Below are 19,906 nucleotides of genomic sequence, written 5' to 3' on the forward strand. Positions count from 1 at the left end.
TTTGTCTGGCTTGGGTTTTGTCTTTGCACGATTGTAAGGCCCTGCCTTTTCACATGGTTATTTGGGCATCTCGGCTCAGATGAGCTTTGTGTGTTATTGGGGAGGAAATCAGTTCTGTTTCTCTCCACCTTCTTCCCCCCCAGAGAAAAAGACATTAAGCTTGTGGCTAAATGTGTTTTCCATAAAGGTCTTTGATGTAAGGGCAAGGTAATTCTGGGCAGCCAGTGGTGCAAAGAAAGGGGCAGAGGAGGGAATGACAAATAATAATTAGGTGCTCTATCAGTGTGAAAATATGACTGGTATGTTTGGGTTATCATTGTTGCTATAGGTTACAGAGCACATCACAAAGACTCCCTCGTTTTTTGAAGTAACATTTGCAAAGACTTTTTCTTTATGCCTTTTTTTCAGTCTGAGTTGCTTCCCTATCGGAGAATGCAAGTTTATGACCTTAAAATATGATGGAAGAAAATGGCAGGCCTCTTTTGTACTTTAGTCTCGCTCAGAAGCCTGTCTGCATCTGATGATATCATAAAGGCAGCTTCACCTCAGTCTGTTGCTAAGCCAAACAGACGTATTGATGTCACAAACAACCAGAGGCTAAACAGAAGCTGTATTTTCCTCATCATATGTTCCATATGTCTCTGAAGTTCAAATGAATGAGACTGAGCAGACATTCATTATTTTCAGCGTAATATGAAGAATATTCCTAATTTCTCAGTTTTGTTAGTAGGGCTGATTTAAAATTGTGACAGTACATGCTATTCTGATTTACTGAATCAGAAAATCAGTATTTGCTGATAAAGCAATACTTCACAGACAGCATTACTTTGGCAAATACAAAATAATTCAATAGTATTTAATTGTTTGAAATTGTTTAATTTTGGTTTATTTAATTATTATTATTATGTTTTTGTTTTCTTGTGACTTAGGGATTGTTTACATGCATTTTGTCTGCAATATTTGAATTGTAGTTTAATTATTTGAACTCTTGTTGTTAAATGTACATGTTCAAACTGACATTATTGGCTTTATATTTCAGTTTTTTCACCTCACCTTTAATTCGTTTTAATTTAGTATTTTTTAACCTTTGGAAAAAATTGAGTTGATTTGGAACTCAAGCACACATTCTCCTCTCAGCTCCTCGTTCATCTTGCATAGTTAATGTTTGGGTTGGGGGACATGATTAATATCTTGTATTTATTATTATTATTATTAATTATTAATTGACAGGCTTAACTGTTTCATGTCATCCTAGAATAGTTCACTGATACAGTTACAAAGTTAAGGCCACAGTAATGCCCTCTAGCCATATGTTTCTGAGGGGACACTTTACATGTCATGGGAAGAGCTACTACAGCCATGTACAAAACGGTAATGAACCGCCCGCTGTATATCACCTACTGCTGCCAGCAGTCAGATAGTTGGCCCGTGCCTGCTGCTCGCGCCTGACGGAAGAAAAAAGGCCTCTAAGTGTTCTAGATAAAAGCTTTCACTTTGGTCAGTTTCAGAATATTAATATTTCAGCACATCGCCTCACCTGACATAAATACTGAACGCCCTTTAATAACTGCCTTCCAGTCTGCTGTTTGGAAGTTTATCATAGTGAAAGCTTACATGGAAGATTCTGGAAAGGTAACATAAATGGGATTAAGGAGAGGTTAAAATCATCTACTGGGGCTGTTGGTAGGGGATATTAAATATTGATTTATCCCAGTGTAACGACTGAGCTGAAGAGTGAGGCTAAGTGCTGCTTACAGATGGATCAATTCATCTTTTAATACAAAGTGTGTCCATAGAACACAATGGAATGACCTGCATCCCCTTTTCACTCGCACGGAGCCATTTTTTCTCTCTCTCTGAGATGGAAGAGCCATCTCCTTTGAGTCTTCTGTCTTTTAGGTGCATGTGTAAAATATTCATGTTTTAGTGTTTGCTTGCTTGTTTTTTATTTGTCTTTTCCCCCTTTGATGTCCCATCAGTAAAAGAAAGCTTTTATGGGACCTCCAACAATTTGCTTTTTTTTTTTTTTTTTTTCCAAATATTTATTAGATGTACGATTGTTTACTGAGCACAATTATTCTATTTTATTATTTATTATACTTTCCCCCCATGAAAAGCACACTGAATTGTAAATTTCTTGATCCGTTTTATGCACTAGTTTTAAACCACTTTGTTTGATTTCACATTTTCAAATTGAATTTCACAACCCACCTAATGATGAGGTTTCACCCTGGAAAGAGCCCCGATTTTGATTTCAGATATTTCGCCCTTGCCTAATAACCTACTTTTCGACAGATGTTGCAGTCCTACGGGGCCTGGCGAGGAGATAAAATATATTCTTGTGCTGACACTTCCCAAACTGGAATCAAAGGGTGAAAGGCCAGTGTATTAACCTATTGAGCATCCACCGGCCTCCCTGCCCCCTCCTCTCACCTACATTATTGATGAGTGGAATATTCACTTTTCTCAAATCCCAGAGCACAGGGCCACAAACATTTAAATGGAGCTTTGCTCACTCTCTTCGAAATTCTCACCCCCTACTTTTAGACCCGTAGCCAATGTTTGCTCTCATTCCCTCCCCTCGTGTGAGTGTTAGGGGCCTATTCACACTTCCCTTTACAAAGACTTGGGGTATAATCTTGTCTGGTCTGCAGCCCTGGAAGCAATTTTCTACCCCTTTTTCTGCTGCTGTCTTGGAAATTGCCAGCAAAGGTTATTTTTGGCTGCAAAGTAAATCCTGCCATACATGGCTTTGGCCGTCCAAAAATTGATTATATTCTGAACTCAAGCACTGCCCATAACCAGCAAGTGCCATTGTTGAGTATTGCTTACATTAATTCTTTGTTCCATTTCTTTGGTTATAATAGCTCCTTTTCCGGCCATGCGTAAGGCCGGGCGCACATGTCGGGCTAGTTCTAAAACAACAGAATGCACTTACTCTTCCATTTTTTCCCCCTTAGGTAAGACATGACTGAAGCTCGGCTGATTTTACACTGTGGTTACATAAAATCACACAAATGGCCAAAACAGGGCACTCATTCAAAAATGCAACAAGGCCTTATACTGCAGACCTGCAAGGCTCTGCTTACGCCAGATACCCCACAACAAAGCTGGTGTAAAGAATAGGCTACAATGGGACATTTATGTGCCACCATATTGGGACAGAACTACTCCGAACAGGTGCATAAAGAACCCTCTGTCTCCCAGATCATGCGATTCTGAGTGTCCATTATTGTAAATACATTGCGTGATAAAAGCAGAAAAACCAAGGTTCTTCTTAACAGATCCTTGAGGACCTAGTGAACAATTCAGGGTCATTTAATGCAGAAAACTCATATTAAAAAATCCAGATCTGATGATTTCAATGCAGCAGGATAGAAAACAGCGCTCCAGAGTTTCTTTTACAGCCGAGAGATGGACACATATAAAATGCTTCATTTCCCCCGTGATGTCAAAAGGTCAGATGTTGTGGGTACATTTCTCAGTTTTATAAGGGAGCGAGTTGTCGGTTTAACATGGTTATGATTTAATCTTGGATTTTGAAAAAAAAGGTCTGTACGGAAATGTCAGCGTTCTCTCATGTCAGTGTTTTCAGATTAATTGTTTCTGCAAGGTAAAAAAAAAATCAAGGATTGGATGCCCATAAATGGATGGAGGTCGCAGCCTCAGAAGACTCTGGGAGCCTACAAGCATGGACTACTGCTCGAGTATAAAAACAAGCGACCGCATGAAAGGAGCTCTGGGCTCGGCACACACCTGCATGTGCTTTAGACTAAACGTTTTAAAACTACCCACTACTGGAAAGCTGTACAATTATAAATAACATTGTGATTGGTTACTGTGGGAATTGAAAGCAGTTGAGGGGCAAAATAGACGTGTGCTGCTGGGCCTTACTCTGAATACAGAAGGCTGAAGCAACCTACACCACGTATACACACAGTCAGAACTCATTGTAATAGGCTTTCAAAGCTGCCCTTTATTTCGTCTATCACTTGGATCTCTCAGCCAGGTGTGGAACTGACAGAGCATGCTGTATTCTCAGCATACAGTATCCAGGCAAGGACATGGAACAAACAGTTATTCACCCGACCATAGTGTTATTGTTTTTTTTTTTTTTTTTTACTAGATTATGATATTAACCACTGGGCGACAGTAAAGGCAGATTGCTAAATTGACAAAGGCCGGTTTTGGTTGCCTCACAATTGTTATTATCTGGACCCGGCTGGAACAATTCAAGGCCATATGGCTGAAGCCGGGCTATTTTTACCAGAGGAAAAGCGTCACTCTATGGCAGTGTGATGCGTAAGTACAGGGTAGACACCAGCACAATGCGCTCCTGCCCGAAATACACGAAGTCTGTGGCCAGCGCTGCAGTCCTCAGGCACATGTTCTGCGGCCGGCCTGATTAAAGCCCTCTCCGCTGCGCTGACATGGGCTCCTCGCTCTGGCTCCCCTCCAGATGTTCAGAAGTTCCACCAGCCTTGCCATCAGCCCTTCTGTGTTATTACTTTACCATGCAACCCTCCTCCATCGAAACAAAATGCATTCTGTAACCAAACTTGAGGATGGAGGGGAAAAAAAGTGGATAGTGGAGGGGAGATTATTGTGGGTGTCTTTTTCCACTTCAGCTTAGGACTGTGTGGTTATAATTTTAGATGTGGGAATGAAGGGCTGCATGCTGAACTCATTTGAGGGAAGGGCCAGCCGTGCGCCAGAGAGGTTGTGGTTAGCATGGGAGGGGCACAACGTGTACCATGACATCTTTTCTTTTTTGCATTGTTTCCGTTTTTTCATTCCCCTAACCGCCCTTTCCCTTTCTCCCTCTCTCTGTACTTGCGGAGACTCTGAGCTCCTGCCATCTCACTGCCGTAATGCACATTATAAATATCCTTTATAGCACAATGGTCACAGAGATCTGCTGGTGAGCATTTGCCTGACTGGACGGTCCTTTTTCAGGATGGTACACACCCTCTACTGCTCTTCTATGGCAAAGTGATCAGTAAAAATTTAATGACACCATAAAATAATAAAAATGCCATTGATTTATCACAGCACTTGATGCAGACAGTAGTAAAGGCACTGTAGACTGATTTCTTTTTCAAATCTTGAAACAAAAAGCCTGATATAATGCTTATAAATTATTTCTATCGATAATGCTATTAAATTAATTTACGCAGGTTACATCCAATAAGTATATAAAACAGTATATTAAATTTAATGGAAATTCATTGTGTGATGTTTGAAGGTGTGCACGTCGCTTTTTATGTTCATATTCACTTTCTCAATTACAGTGTGCACTCCCTAATGTGCACTGTAAACAACATCACTGTCTCATGTGGATATCAGCACTTCCTAGACATGAATGAACTCTCTAGCTCACTCCATTAAGTTAGACCCGAGACACTGAAGTGTCTAATCTTGTTTTCACGTACAATAGCTCCCGTCTGGCTCATTCTTTAATTATTGTTCTGAAAAATGAGAGTTTAGCGCTTAAAGCCTCTTTAATGAAACTCAGTGAATAATGCCCCTTGTTCCCCAAACTGATGTTTAATGATCATGACTTTATAAAAGGAGTTGATTGATCAGAGAGAGCTAACAGAGTGGGGAGGAGGGATGACACAAGCAAGTCATTTACAACCCCCCCACACGCACACTCTGCAGTTGTTGAGCCCTTCCCCAGTGGACAGTCCACGGCACATCGGCCATCGCTCATGCGACTAATCGCACATCAGTCAATTTGTCATTGGGTGCTGCGCCTCTTTCATTAAGTGTAATAATGCGGTCTGGTGATGAATACAGCAGCGTAGGAGGCTTCATACGGAGCATGGCACACTGAGCTAGTGCTCCAACTTATCTTTACAAAGCCGTCTGAGCCCAGCGGGAGCCGCTACATATGTCATAATTAGAAAACACTTAAATAAGCAAGGCAGAGTCAAGACAGGCAGCTCTTAATGACAGGCCATAAGCAGGTAGTGGTTAATTGTACATCAGAATCACTCAGATGGCCATAAATAATGATTGTTCCATCAAGCGTGGTGGTGGGAAATTGCGGTACTCTCTCTGTACAGCTCTTCTTTCTGCCTCTCTGATGCTTGTGCTGTGTTTTTCGAGTAATTGTAATAGTTTTCAGAAGAAAAAAGTAAGGCAAATAAAATGTAATTCTGACATTTTTAAATGAACCATTTTGTGGCAGCTTAAAACGCAGTAATAGCGCAACGCTATTTGAGGCGAATAAAAGTGCTGCATTTTTTAAATAATGAACATTACCATTTAAAGATTTTGGATTTGTAAGAATTGTTACATTTTTTTAAAAAGGTCTGCTCACTGCCTATATTGGCTGCATTTTTCTTTTAAAACAATACAGTAAGTGGTAACATTTTGAAATATGACTTAAATAATTATTTTCTGTTTTAATGTATTCCTGTAGTGGCAAAGCTGAATTTTCAGAAGCCATTACTGTGGTCTTCAGCATCACATGATCCTTCAGAAATAATTCTAATATGCTGATTTGGTGCTTAAGAAACATTATTATAATTATCAATGTTGAAAACTAATGTACTAATAATAACTAGTAATATTTTTTTATAGAGACTATTATCAATTTTCTTTAGGATTCTGAATATAAAGTTCAAAGAACATCGTTGATTTGACATAGAAACCTTTAGTAAATGTCTTTACTGTCACTTTCAATTATTTTAATGTGTCCATGCTAAAAAAAAGAATTAAACAGCAGTGTATATTTCCATATGAAAAAGAATTTAAATATTCTATAATGGGCCAAACTTACATATATAAAAAAGATGTGTGTGCTGAAAATGATTACTTCATTTAATTATTTACAGGGCTAGTTAAGTGCATTTAGAACTTTTTAAAACCCTGATTGCAGGTAGTGAACACATGTTTTTATGCTTAAAATACCTCACAAAAACGTGCCTGAACTGTTTAGTGAATTTGCCCCTCAGTGATAATAAAGTCTGTTTCAGGTGACAACAGCAATAAGCACAGAATCATCCCAAGTAATCCACTATTGTCATGAGCTATTGACAAGTTGAGCCAGAGAGATAATCTTTTGCCGTGTGAAGAGCTTCCTCGCTCTCCGGGCTCCCCAGTGGCAAAAAGAACAGAAAACAAACAAACGAGCAAAACGTCCAAAGCAGCGCGGCTGAAAGATTAATGTGTACGTTGGTATCTGTGTCTGCGTCTGTGGCAGGGGAGCTGTTAGCATTGTGTTGGGAGGCCGCCCGAGTGTCTGTTCAAACTGTGTGTGATAGGCATTCTCTAAAGAAAAGACAATTCAAGCACACCTTTTGCCTGAGATTGAACGCACACCCTGGGAGAAGAACAAACGCTCTGGGGCCGACTCACCGTAACTCGCTTTGCTTTTAGCATCTTCCTGCCCTGTTCGGAGGGGGGAGAGATTACTTGTATCACACCGAGTCAAAGTGTCCATCTCCTCCTCATGTCTTTAGAGAGAGCGAGATGGGCCTCCACTAATGCCCTGCTGCACTCACGGCAGAACTAGGTCATTTAACAATGGGCCCGAGCAGCGCTCGGCCCTCTTCCTCTGCATAATACATTAAGTCTAATGTGCTGCAACCATTCAGGAGGGCCCCCCAAAAGCTGTTATTTTATTCTGTAAATGCACACGGACATGACATTTAATATTGTCGCACGGGCGAGGAATGACAGGGGTTTATTGTGCATCAAGTGCGACACGATGCCAAGTTTAATCTGAACAGAAAGCAACATGACAAAAGGGAAAACACGGCGTGTTCCTCCGAGCATGAGCCTTGAATAAATGATAGACAGGGAGCTCAGAGCAGCAGAGACAGGGGCATGTACTGCAAAGATTAGAGAGCGGAAAAGAAAAAAAATAAGCTAAACATTTCACTGGAGGTCCCAGGCTGCATTGTGTGCTCAGGATCTTTCAGTGTGTTGTTTCTAAATCCTTTTTAGCAGAGTGTTCCAGACTCTTATCGGTACAAGTCCCTGCAGATGAAGACAGTAAGAGACTATAGCTGTGATAAAGACGACTTGACTTGGGCCCGTCAAAATGCATGTGAAGAGCATTCTGATTCTGATTCTGATTCTGATTCTGATTCTGATGTGTGTCCTACAGGGTTGTGCACCATTCAGTATTAAATTCTAAGTGCCTTTAAGAAAATACAATTAAAGTCAAGTGAAATTTAAATAAAATAATTTAACTGCTTTAATCCATCTTTTTTAATAAAAATAGAAATTTGTATGTAGTATACATATAATGGGTATTTATTTGTGTGTCTGTGTGCATATACAGTACATATAAAATAATTGAATGAAATGCTTATAAAAATAATAATTATGGGAATAAAAATAATAATTAGTAGTAGTAATTTGCTACATTTATTAATTTAATTATTTAATGTTCCATTGTGAAAAACATAATTTCTCTGACTGCTCTAATTTAAGCAACATGCAGCAGGCATGTTGAGTCAAGACCTAAATGAATACAATTTTCTTAATCACGCATTTGAGTATGCAAGTGGTGTATAAAGGCAAACCACTAAATATCTGTAGCCAGGAAGCTGTAGTATCTGAACACAAATTTTGTGTCATTTTTGCAGGAGAGGTCTCATTATGATAACCTGGGCCATCACCTGGGCAAACTAGGCGAGGATGGGAAGATTGGTCACAGAGTCATCGATCTCACCAGGCCAGAGGATTTCGAGGGTAAGTATCTATTTGTAATGTTTGGAAACATAACACGACTGCTCACAAATTGTGTGCTTTGCACCCTTGCAGAGCATTGCCATATATCTAATGCTGCTTGCTGCTTGCTGCTTGACTACAGTGAGGAATGAGGTCAGGTACAGTTCAGTCAGATGATCAGACTGACTGGATTCCACGGTTGCTTGGCCAGTGTCAGGGAAAGTTGATGGGGTAATGCAGTGCGCACAGCTGTATTTAAAGTTTTTACAGCTAGTTTTTGATGACAAAGGGATGGGACAATGCTGGCCCTCCTCCAGGACCAGGCTCTGTTGCCACAGCTCATGCTTGATGTGCTGGGTGTGGAGGTGTAAATGCTGATAGAACTTCTATGACAAGGTGTCAACTCCTTTTGTCTCCCTGTTCATAAACAGTACGCTTGTGTGCACCAGTGTTTTTCGGTATAAAATACTTGTAACAGTTCCCAAGGAAATCTACAGCTAAAATATGGAGAGATAAAACATTTAATTCAAGTTTTAAAAAATTATGGGTATTATCTTTATAAAGAGGCCTTGATGGAACAAGCACAATAGATTTTTTTTCTTGCAAGACGATCAGCCTCGCATAACTCTGTTTGTTTATGAGCTTTCTAAGACATAAATTATTTATTTTGGCTGGGTAGTATTCAAATCTGTAAACAGAGGTTTAGAGATGCAGTTTTTCTGGTCTGGCATGATCTGATCTGACCAGACCAGAGCAGATTCCCGCCAAGAAGCCTGTTCCACCCCTCTCAGATCAGTGAGAAAGCTGGGTCCTCGGTTCCTCCAACACGGTGGGAACCCGACTTCTGTGGGCACCGGAGTAATGAGGGGCAGGGTTGAGGGCACCCAGTCGCCCAAGTGATGCAGAGTTCCTTCAAAGTCCTATGTGGATGTGAAGGAATGGAGAGCGTGCCTTCAGTTTACTCCCAGTACAGACAGGATTAGAAGGCCACAGAGGTTTCTCATCCCAGTGGACAGGCGCCACTGTGAGCGCTCAGAGCCGTCCCCATCTCCATCTTCCCACAAACACATCGAGATGAAGGATGTGAACAGCATTTTATGATGATACGCCCCACATTAAATAGTCTCTTTTACAAGCAGAATGTGTTTACCCATTGGGAAACATGGAGTGTTTACTTGTGTGTTTTTGTGTTTAGAGCCTTTTTCGATAGACCAAGTAAAACAAATTCCATTCCTCTCGCTGAACATTTGAGGAATGTACGCACCGTGTATGTGATACCTACGCTTAAAAAAGGCAACCCTTCATCCTGTTTATTTGCCACTAGTCTTTGTTTTATTACACTGCTCTGTTCAGAAGCTTTGGGGCTTCATCAGTATAAGCTTGCTATTTTTAATGCACTTTAAATGATTTATCAGCTAAGTAGGAAACTACCATTTGAGAATTAAATTTCTTGACGCTTCAACAGGGCAAACAGAATCATGCAGTAACTGTCATGGAGAGCAGAGGAAATTTACTGAGTGGGTCCATAACGGCCGCATGCTTCCTCATACAGAGGTCCTGCCTGCTGAAAAGACACATTATATTGGAAAAGGCTTGGGGTGTAAAACAGCGCTCTGTCACTGCTGTAACTCGCAGAAAGATTTAGGTTGCTTGAACTAATATTTGTAAAGCATGCAGCAACCAAATTAACAGCTGCCAAAGTTCTAACGAGAGAGAGGCCGTTGGAAAATAACGGCGGGGTATGGAAATAGATAGAATTTCCTTCATTTCGCAAAAAGCCACGAGCCACATGCATCAGCTCACCGCAAAGTCATTAGGTCTTTTTAAGCTCAGATGAAAAACATTAACTAATACCACAAAAGGCTTTAGTATGGCCCTTTTGTTCATTCACATATGGCATCGTATGAGTTTTGTTTGCCGAATGGGTCGGGTCGTGCGTGTGTTTAAACTATCTCTGTCAGACGGGGGTCTTAGCAGAACAAAGGGTGTGTTGAGAGATTCCAGGGGCAGGAAGTTGAGGTAATATCAGCACGCTTTTCAGACAATGCTGGCCAAAATGAACATTGGCCAGGATTGATTAACTGCTTTACTTTGTAATCTCTGAACTATGTTAATGCATATGGTTAAATTGTGGCAATGTTATCACTGAATTATTATAGACTAGCAATCTGAGGTTCACTGCAGTCAAAGCAAAGGAACCAAAAGCTCAATCAGACATTTTTGTGGGTTAGATGAGGAGTATGATAAACGGCACCATGTTATGTCATAATACGAACACAAGGAGCTAATGCAAGGATCTACTCTGTAAGATTTAAAAATATATATTTTTCTGTATGGCCATCAAGGCTGCATTTATTTGATCAATGCAATTCACCGCGCTCTCTCAGCTGGTTAGGTGCCATGACCTATGTTTATTATATAACATTATAAAGGTTAGTCTGCACTCTAAAATCTTTTATTTGAGTTAAAACAGACGAAAGTTTCAGCTGTCTGCCTTTATCAGTGTGACAATTCTATAGTAAACGACAAACATCAGGTGAGCAAAATTAATCAATCCACAGATCCTCCAATTTAAGATTAAAGTCAAATTAATTGGAATAATAGCACATCCAGCAAAAATGCATTTATTTGAAAAAAATACAGAGAAACAGTAATATTGTAAAATATAATTACAGTTTTAAATGTAAAACTTTTTTTCTATTTGAATGCATTTTAAAATGTCATTTATTCTTGTAATGGCAAAGCTTCCAGCAGCCATTATTCCAGTCTTCAGTGTCACATGATTCTTCAGAAATTATTATAATATGCTAATATGCTTTTGTGGATCAAGTTTCTTTTTTCAGGATTTTTGGGTGAAAATAATTTTTATTAGAAAGAGCATTTATTTCAAAGAGAATTCTTCTGTAAAATCATACGTGTCTTAACTGTTACTTCTGACCAAATCAGTGTGGCCTTGCTGAATAAATATAATTAAATAAATATTACTGCCTCAGCTTTGCCCAAAGAAAAAAGACATATTGTCAGATATAATGTCATGTATTATAATATAAAGACAAGACAAATAAACTACCAATTTTGAGATATAAACTTACAGTTGTAAGAATTAATATTACCTTTTTATTTTATTATTGTTATTATTTCTGAGTTTGAAATCCATAGATCAAAACCTATAGTTTTATCACACTCGTGTGTGACTTCTTTATGTCTGTGTTTTCCCAGCATTCCCATTGCCAGCTCTTTATCCAGTTTTACTGTCTCTATAGTCTGCAAGTCAGCCCAGGACTCTTTTCATCAAAATGGTGTACTGCGAAAAGGAATTTAGCATGGCCCTCTTCAAGACCTTACAACATCCAGGGCGAGAAGCATGCGAAACAATAGCTTAATGAAACATGCACTAGCAAGTCACGCTTTTGTCCGTATATACTCTCTCTCTCTCTCACACACACACACACACACACACACACACACAAAGTAGAATAACAAATATCCTGCTGGGTGCAACTCAACAATTGGCATGTTAAAGTGGTGGGCTTAAATCACATGTAAGTTGTAATGGTTTAATTAGCGAAATATGAGTGCTGACATGAATGGGAGAGCCGAGCATTGTGTCATATCTGTCTGTGCGCGTTAGGAGAGACTCCCATTGTCAGCACTAAATACCTTTGCAGAAAGGCGTCCACAGAGGGCCTGGCAGGTTTGCGTGATTGTTGCTTGTTTCTCCAAGCGGATTCTTGTGTGACAGTCTGTGTGTGCCCTCAGAACAAAAGGCTAGCTGCAGCGAGAGCTTGAGAGGCTCAGCCTTTTGGCTCCGTTCCGCGTACCGTCGAGTCTGGGCCTGCTGCAGGCAGGTGTGCCGGGCCGCGGGGCCCCTTTCCCTCGTACGCTTCCACACAAGCACTCTCTCTCTCTCTCTCTGTAATTCATACAGTCCCCCTCTACTCTCCCTCCTGTTCACCGGGAGAGACAAATTAAATAGAGATTCTTGTATCACTCTGTCATGTTGGGCACCGGGTCTCATAAATCACAATAAAGTCGATTAGAAGCCTCCTGCCGTCTCGCAACCCCCCCCCCACCCCCCACCCCACCCTCTCGCACCTCAGGGGGTCTCCCATGGCATAACGAAACATCTGCATTTATTTACACAATAACACACCTAACTAGGTGCTTCCTAAAAGAGCCGCACGGGGGGAAAAAGCGTCAATTAATGCTAATTTGTAAATGTCAGAAGCATGTAAGCTTTCTTATTAAACAACAACAAGCCAGGAAAAAAAGCAGAGGGTTGTAAATTGCATGTTGTAGATGCGGTGTGACGTTGCACGAGCCGATCTCGCTGCCAACTCTTTGGCTGCTTTTGATTAAGGCACATCATGATTGCAGTGGGGTGGGGGGGCACGGACCACCCGTGTCTGCGAGTGGGGCTCTGTGCCAGGGGCCGCCGCTCATCTCATCCCACAGAGCACCAGCACTCTCTAAGTCGGCTCTCATTCCTGCGGTCCGCTCAAATGACTGAGAGCGCTGAGTCTGTGTCTGCTGACGCACTACAGCAACAACAGGGCATGAGATGATTATTACAACCAACCCCAGTTGCTCTCGCCCTCTCTCAGTGAAACAGAAAAAATTAATCCGATCTGCAATTTAAAAGTCCAGCTGCTGGTTTCCTGCATGTAAGCTGCTCACCTCTTCCTATATCTGCATGCATGCCAGTATATAAATTGCTGAATCAGTGTCAGTGGTAAAGTAATGGCACGGGGCGAATCGTAAATTAGAGCCGGCCATCCCCCCTCCCCCTGAGCAGACAGTGGCGGTCGTGTCTGGGCGAGGTAGCAGAGCGAGCGAGCGAGCTGGGGTTGGCAAGGTAATGAATGCCTTCATCTGGCCCCAGCAGTCAGCAGATTGCCCAGCGTTGATGGATACTGTCAGCCCTACGCCACACTACATTTCATTGCACAATAAACATGGCTGTCAAAGCCAAACAAAGTGAAATCAATTTATCCTGCACAGTGAGCGCGTGCTAAATGAAATTAATGTACTGTGCGGGGAATGCCGTCGCCATATAATCCCGACGGAAGGGGCTGGGACGAGGCGGCTGCTTGTAGTGCTACAAAGTTGTGGAGAGGCAAGATCAGAGAGACCCTGACTGATGCACCATGACTGTGTGGAGCCGGGCAGCTAGATAAACAGCAGCCCTTTCTGGATTATTATGATTGTTAAACATGACATGTGTAAATGGATCTTTTGGGCCCTGTGGGCAAAGCCGTTCTGCCCAGCAGAGCCTGGAGGATAGAGCCTCCTGCTGGCTGCCTGAAACTTTCTCTCTCCAGGCGCCAATGTGGCACGAGTGTGTGTGTGTGTGTGTGTATGGATAGAGAAGGTAGCTCTTCGACATTGCCTATTTTACTGCTCCTCCTCTGAGTAACACGCTGCCCTCGGAATAGTCTTGGTATCCCGGTGCTTTAATAGCACCAAGTAGTGTAGTGCCAAGATCCATTACTAAGCTGGAGTTTTTATTTTGTTTATCAACACCAGTGATAATAGAAATCAAAAACAGGTACCGTGTGCCAAGACTTGAAGTTTCAGGGTCCTAATGAATACACATCACATGTGGATGATGAAATATTCATGACTGATTCCAAGCCTTCTTATCCAGTTTTTGGATCATTAAAGATGTATCGTAGCATATGGGAAGGCTTTTTTTTGTTTGTTTTATTTTTCAAGCCTTGTTTATCAACATGTTTTTGTTTGTTAAAATATTCATACAGCTTTTATTTAATTCTTTCACATCTTACATATAAAAGGAAGCAAATGCGCATGCAAACAGAATCATTTTCGCTCTGCTGTAAAGTTAAATACAGAAACTGGGGGACACACATGCTGATTGTGAATGGCCTGATTGAGGAGTTACACTCCTTCAAGTCTGTTCAAGTCGCACTCACACCAGGGCGCATTCACTAACTCTAGTGTGTGAAACCTATGATCATTTAAATACAGAAACCTAGTTTTTTTGTGTGTTTTTATTATGACCATCCTGTTTTTAACCACTAGGTCTGATCTTAGTCAGACCCTGTATGTGTTAGCACATTGAAAGCAATTACATGGAGATATGTTTTGTCAGGACATTGGCACTGATCCTCCTCCTAATTTTACCTCCCTTACACAAACACCCTTGTACCACATTTGTTATTCAGAGCATTACCGTTATTACTCATAGCAGGAGAAACATTACGACAGTCATCCAGAAATGTATGGCTGTTCGAATGTACGAATGCTGCGATCCAGACAAAATATCTAAAAAGCATTATAGTGAGGGTCCTCCTCATCTGGTTTGAGCTAGTTTTGCCATCTTGTTCTACACTTCAAAACATGGGCTTGTCCCATCCAGTTCTGGGATGGGCAGCCTGGAGTATAAGATACAGCTGCAGGCCTCTCGGGATCACCAAACCCAGCTTCTCTGGTTCTGCTCCATTCACTCTGATGTGCTGACGGATGCCCTGCACTGCTAAGTTGATTAACAGTTTGCATCCGCTCTCTCCTTCTTGCTCTGGTGTTCCTAGGGTGTAAGGAACTGAATGGCTCTGCAGATAAACCACATCAGTATTATTGTTGGCCAACAGGAGGCGCCAGCACTGCCGAGGCACGGGTCTACAGGGAACCCCGGGGAAGGAACAGCAACGAACCTCACATCAAACGGCCCATGAACGCCTTCATGGTCTGGGCCAAAGATGAGCGCCGCAAAATCCTTCAGGCCTTCCCAGACATGCACAACTCCAACATCAGCAAAATCTTGGGTAAGTCAAAGCCCCCAAATCAATCATGACCAACAGACATGGCCGTCTGCATTAGCCTTTCCGATTTCATTTGGGATTATGCCATGCTCCATAAGAATAAACTGAACTGATATCCAGGGAACTATTGTAGAGTGCTTCAGAAACTACTGAAAAATTCTTTGCTTGTTTTGGATCACGTTAACCCAACAGTCTTTTTTAACACAGCCATTTAAACAGTCATTCTACTTATTGAAATGACTTTACTTTCCTTCAAAGTAACTACTCAAGGAATCAGTGTCATTAGCTAAGATTCTATCCAAGTTTTGAAATAATTACTAGCCCCCCAAAAAAGTGGAATATTGTGAAATCAATTGCGAAATAAACAGCTATTTTATCCCTTTGAAATCAAGAAAACAAAGTCATTGCTTCCAGGAAATTGGCATAAAAATAGCAATACAAAATTTGTTCAGACTCGAAAGCAAAGTCACATGACATTTGTTGATGTGCATGTATTAAGTGTGTTTTAATTCAGAATTTTGAAATGAACTGAACCTCTGTTGAGGTAAAGGGAGGGTCTGTTTTTACCAAACTGAAACAGCCCACTGTTTTGGCCCAAAACCAAGACTTACCAAACTAAAATGTAGCTGAATTGGACCTGAGGCTGAGTGTTATGGTAATTTACTAGACATTTCAGCATATAATGCGCCAGACCTTAAATTGCTCAAAATATGCAAATGAATACAGCCAAGGCAGTTTCTCCCCTCTCAGCAATCGATAGACAAGCATCTCAGCATTACAAAGCTACTAAGCTAAATATATGCTGTGAATAAGATGTTCAGGCTATTACCACACCTGCCTAATCTTCTTTTGCAAGTAATTCCACACAATTCAATGCATCTCAAACAGACGAGCACGGTTAAACTGGATGGCTTGATGCCCGCAGGAGCAGCTCAATAAGATGGATTTAGTGGCTGTCACGTGGGCAGTGTTTGTCATGAAAATGACAGGGCTAAATGGGTCTTGTCCCCCAGTCCAGAGAGTCAATAGATCACAGCAACTAAAAGACCTGTCAGCCCGGACGTATCTGAAGGCTGGAGATATTTACTAGCCTGTTGTTTTCACTAATGCAGAAACGGTAATAGTAATGCAGTTACCCTCCATTCACAAAAGTAACGCTTGGCTCAGAATAATGTGGTTATTTTGTATATGTATATATATATATTTACTGTATATATGTGTGTGTGTGTGTGTGTATATATATATATATATATATATATATAAACTTTTAAAATGAAATGTAGCTATAAAATATGATTAAAAGCCATTCAATAATAAATCAATAAAAATCCACAATGATAATTTCTCACTTCTAACTTCTCAACTGTGGTCAACAGGATCTCGCTGGAAGTCCATGACGAACCAGGAGAAACAACCGTATTATGAGGAGCAGGCACGGCTCAGCAAGATCCACCTGGAGAAGTATCCCAACTACAAGTACAAGCCCCGGCCCAAGCGCACCTGCATCATCGATGGCAAGAAGCTGCGCATAGGCGAGTACAAGCAGATGATGAGGTCAAGGAGGCAGGAGATGAGGCAGTTCTTCACTGTGGGGTAGGTGCACGGTGGAAAAAACGGCACGAACAATAGCAGGCGGCCGTCCAAGATGCCCTGCCCTCTGTTAAAGCCCTATACGCTGTTCATAAAGTCAGCTTAGAGCTCTCACAATAGGCAGGTAATGACTCCATACCGTGTGCCAACTCCTGGTGTAAAGCCAGTGACCCTTTATTCAGGTTGATTGGAGTAATTTACCACTTAGCTCATTTGTCACATTATATGGCCCTCACACTTAATTTTAATATACGCTTCAAAGCAAAGCAAATGCAGCCTTTTGTTGCCTACATGCTCCCTTTGTGATTATATGCTGTGGTAAATTTATTTTTTCTCGGAGGAGGGGAAACGCACTATAGGCCCTGGGATGAATCCCATTGACAAAATAGTATTTTCTTTCTGCTGCCTGATAGTAGTGGTTTATCACATTTAGACTGTAACAGAGGGCAGCGGGACTCACGTAGCCATTATTTTAGGATATTAGAGTCGAGTATGAATGTAGAGAGGGCTGCAGGGCAGATGTTTGGAGCTCAACTCTATAATTTACTGCGTGTGGTGAGTGAAGAAAATGCCTGCTCCAGGTGTTTCCACTTCAACAGCAAGAAATATGAGCGCTGGAGTATCAATCAGCCTGTTAAAGATCAGGAGACTGTGTCTCTACCAACCAATTGGCTTTGTCACCCAGAAAGAAACGAGTGTCATTTTCACAATCATTCCCAAATCGTTGTCACTGATTGTGAATCGTTTTTTACAGGGCTACCGGCTGGGCACGTTCCATTGAATTGGTTTTTTTAAACTCCTCAAGCTTTATGCTTTCAACCGGCATTTTGTGTGCTTCTGTGCATTCTTTCCATTCTCTAATTCTCCGAGACCGTAATTGTTTTCCTTGAAAAAAGTTTCTTTTAAAACTTGTCATCCGTCTCTTAAAAGCTCTTAAGCTTCTCTGAGCTTTGCAAAAAGCAAAAGCATACACTGGCACTTCATGAGCGTAAATCTGTCTGTTTCTTCACCTCTGTATCAGGCAGCAGCCACAGACGCAGATCCCCATCACCACCAGCGCAGGTGTTGTATACCCCGGTGCCATAACAATGGCGACCACCACGCCCTCCCCTCACATGACGTCAGACTGCTCCAGTGCCTCAGCCAGCCCCGAGCCCACCATCCCCGTCATCCAGAGCACCTTCAACATGAAGATGGAACCGGACACCATGGTAACTAACGACCCCGTGAACGGAGAGGACGAGATGGACATGTACGAGGACTTTGAGGACGAGCCCAAATCGGACTACAGCAGTGAGAATGACACACACGAGCCGGTCAGTGCCAACTGAGGCAAAAACAGCCAGCAAAGAACATCCTGAAGAAGATGAAAAAGAGTACAACAACAACAACAAATAAAAAGAAAACTAAAAACTTGTTTCTGATGAAATGCATTTTGGGAGCCAGCATGCAGATGTGGCTCCTGCAGATTTAACAGCTATTGGTCTTAAGTGTTTCTCCGAGTGTGAAACAATTTGATTGTGTTTTATTTTGGCTTTTTTTTTTAATTGTTATTTTATTGAATTTTTTTTCTTGTGTTTTGATCATGGACAATTTAGGGTATTTCCTACAACATTTTTGAATAATAGGACTTGACGATTGAAACATTTCATATGAATCCATAACTCACAGTCTTACTTAAATTCATATGGATTTACACATGTATTGTTTTTTTCTTTTGAAGCGTACATTACTGTTTTCGATGGGGTTCTATATCTCACTCAGGTATGCTGTACCAGCCAACAGCTTGTGAATGTTTTTAATCAGAACTATTTAAAAGGAAAAAGACGACACTTCATTAGACATTTCATAATACGATAAAACTGAAGAAGTCCTTACATTTGAACCATAGAGGGAAAGCCTAAAACTCCCCATTATTATTGTTGTTCTTGTTATTATTAATACTACTAGTACTACTACAAGTCCAGATGTGCCAAACATATCATAAGCTTCCTGCTCTTAAATCTTAAATTTGAAAGTCTTAAAGAAGAGACTGCATGAGTCTTAGACAATCCTTGCAATCTTATCTACAAAGCCCACTTTTTTTTCCTCTTCTCCCAGTTTTATGTCCTCTCCTCTTTTATTGACAACCACGTCCAAATGCTCAGGAACTAAGAATGTCCTAGTTCTCCAGGAGGTTCAATGCAGTGATCACTCCGACCACCACCCTCATCTAGTTTAGTCTTACCCGCTCGGTTCTTAATCACAGTGATTGTAATCAGGCCAGAATGCCAAGGGGCCAAATGGCATCCAATCTGCAGAATTGGACAGGCAGCGAAAGGCAGCTTTGGTGTATTACAATCACAAATTGCTGTTGTACAACATGTACAAGCACATTCTGCTGAAGTCTTTAGCTCCATATTCCAGGGCAGCAAGTTTAAAGTCTTTTATTTACACTTAAGTCTTGTAGACATTGTAATCTTAACTGACAGAAATAGTCTTAAAGCAGAGCATATGGTCTTTGGGCCTCTGCAGTGTGTTCATCGTTAAGTCTTAAGAGAACGTCCAGTTTATCAGGATGTTTTGGCCAGTCATGCCAGAAGAGTTAAGGAGAAATTTAACTAAATGAATAATGGCACTTATTTTCCAAATTCTCCAAGGATACTTAGATTTGAGATACTTTGGTTGTATTTACATTTAAATATATGTTCTAAAACAAATACATTTGAAAATGCACAGAGACAAATCTGCCATTATTTTTTCTTTTTTGGCAATTGAAATCAGTTTTTTTGAGCACTTGAAAAATAAGAGACAATTCAAATAGGCAGTCATGCGCCTCTACTAAATTATCCGCACGTTCCGGCAGC

At 41.1% G+C, this 19,906-nt stretch overlaps 1 protein-coding gene across 5 annotated transcripts in view; it reads left to right on the top strand.

Moving 5' to 3' along the window:
• LOC132119430 (transcription factor SOX-6-like) overlaps positions 1 to 19,686 on the top strand; it is a 100,002-nt gene extending 80,316 nt beyond the window's left edge. For 2 of the 5 annotated variants that reach the window (XM_059529385.1, XM_059529392.1), the window contains exons 12-15: positions 8,604 to 8,709; positions 15,240 to 15,473; positions 16,847 to 17,063; positions 18,082 to 19,686. In XM_059529385.1, the coding sequence (XP_059385368.1) occupies positions 8,604 to 8,709; positions 15,240 to 15,473; positions 16,847 to 17,063; positions 18,082 to 18,391 (867 nt within the window). In that variant the 3' untranslated portion in view covers positions 18,392 to 19,686. The remainder of the gene's footprint in view (positions 1 to 8,603; positions 8,710 to 15,239; positions 15,474 to 16,846; positions 17,064 to 18,081) is intronic. The other 3 variants (XM_059529402.1, XM_059529410.1, XM_059529420.1) reach the window with 2 other exon arrangements.
• The last annotated feature ends 220 nt before the right edge of the window (positions 19,687 to 19,906 follow it).

This window comes from Carassius carassius, chromosome 3 (genome assembly GCF_963082965.1).
Source record: "Carassius carassius chromosome 3, fCarCar2.1, whole genome shotgun sequence".
Taxonomy (NCBI): domain Eukaryota; kingdom Metazoa; phylum Chordata; class Actinopteri; order Cypriniformes; family Cyprinidae; genus Carassius; species Carassius carassius.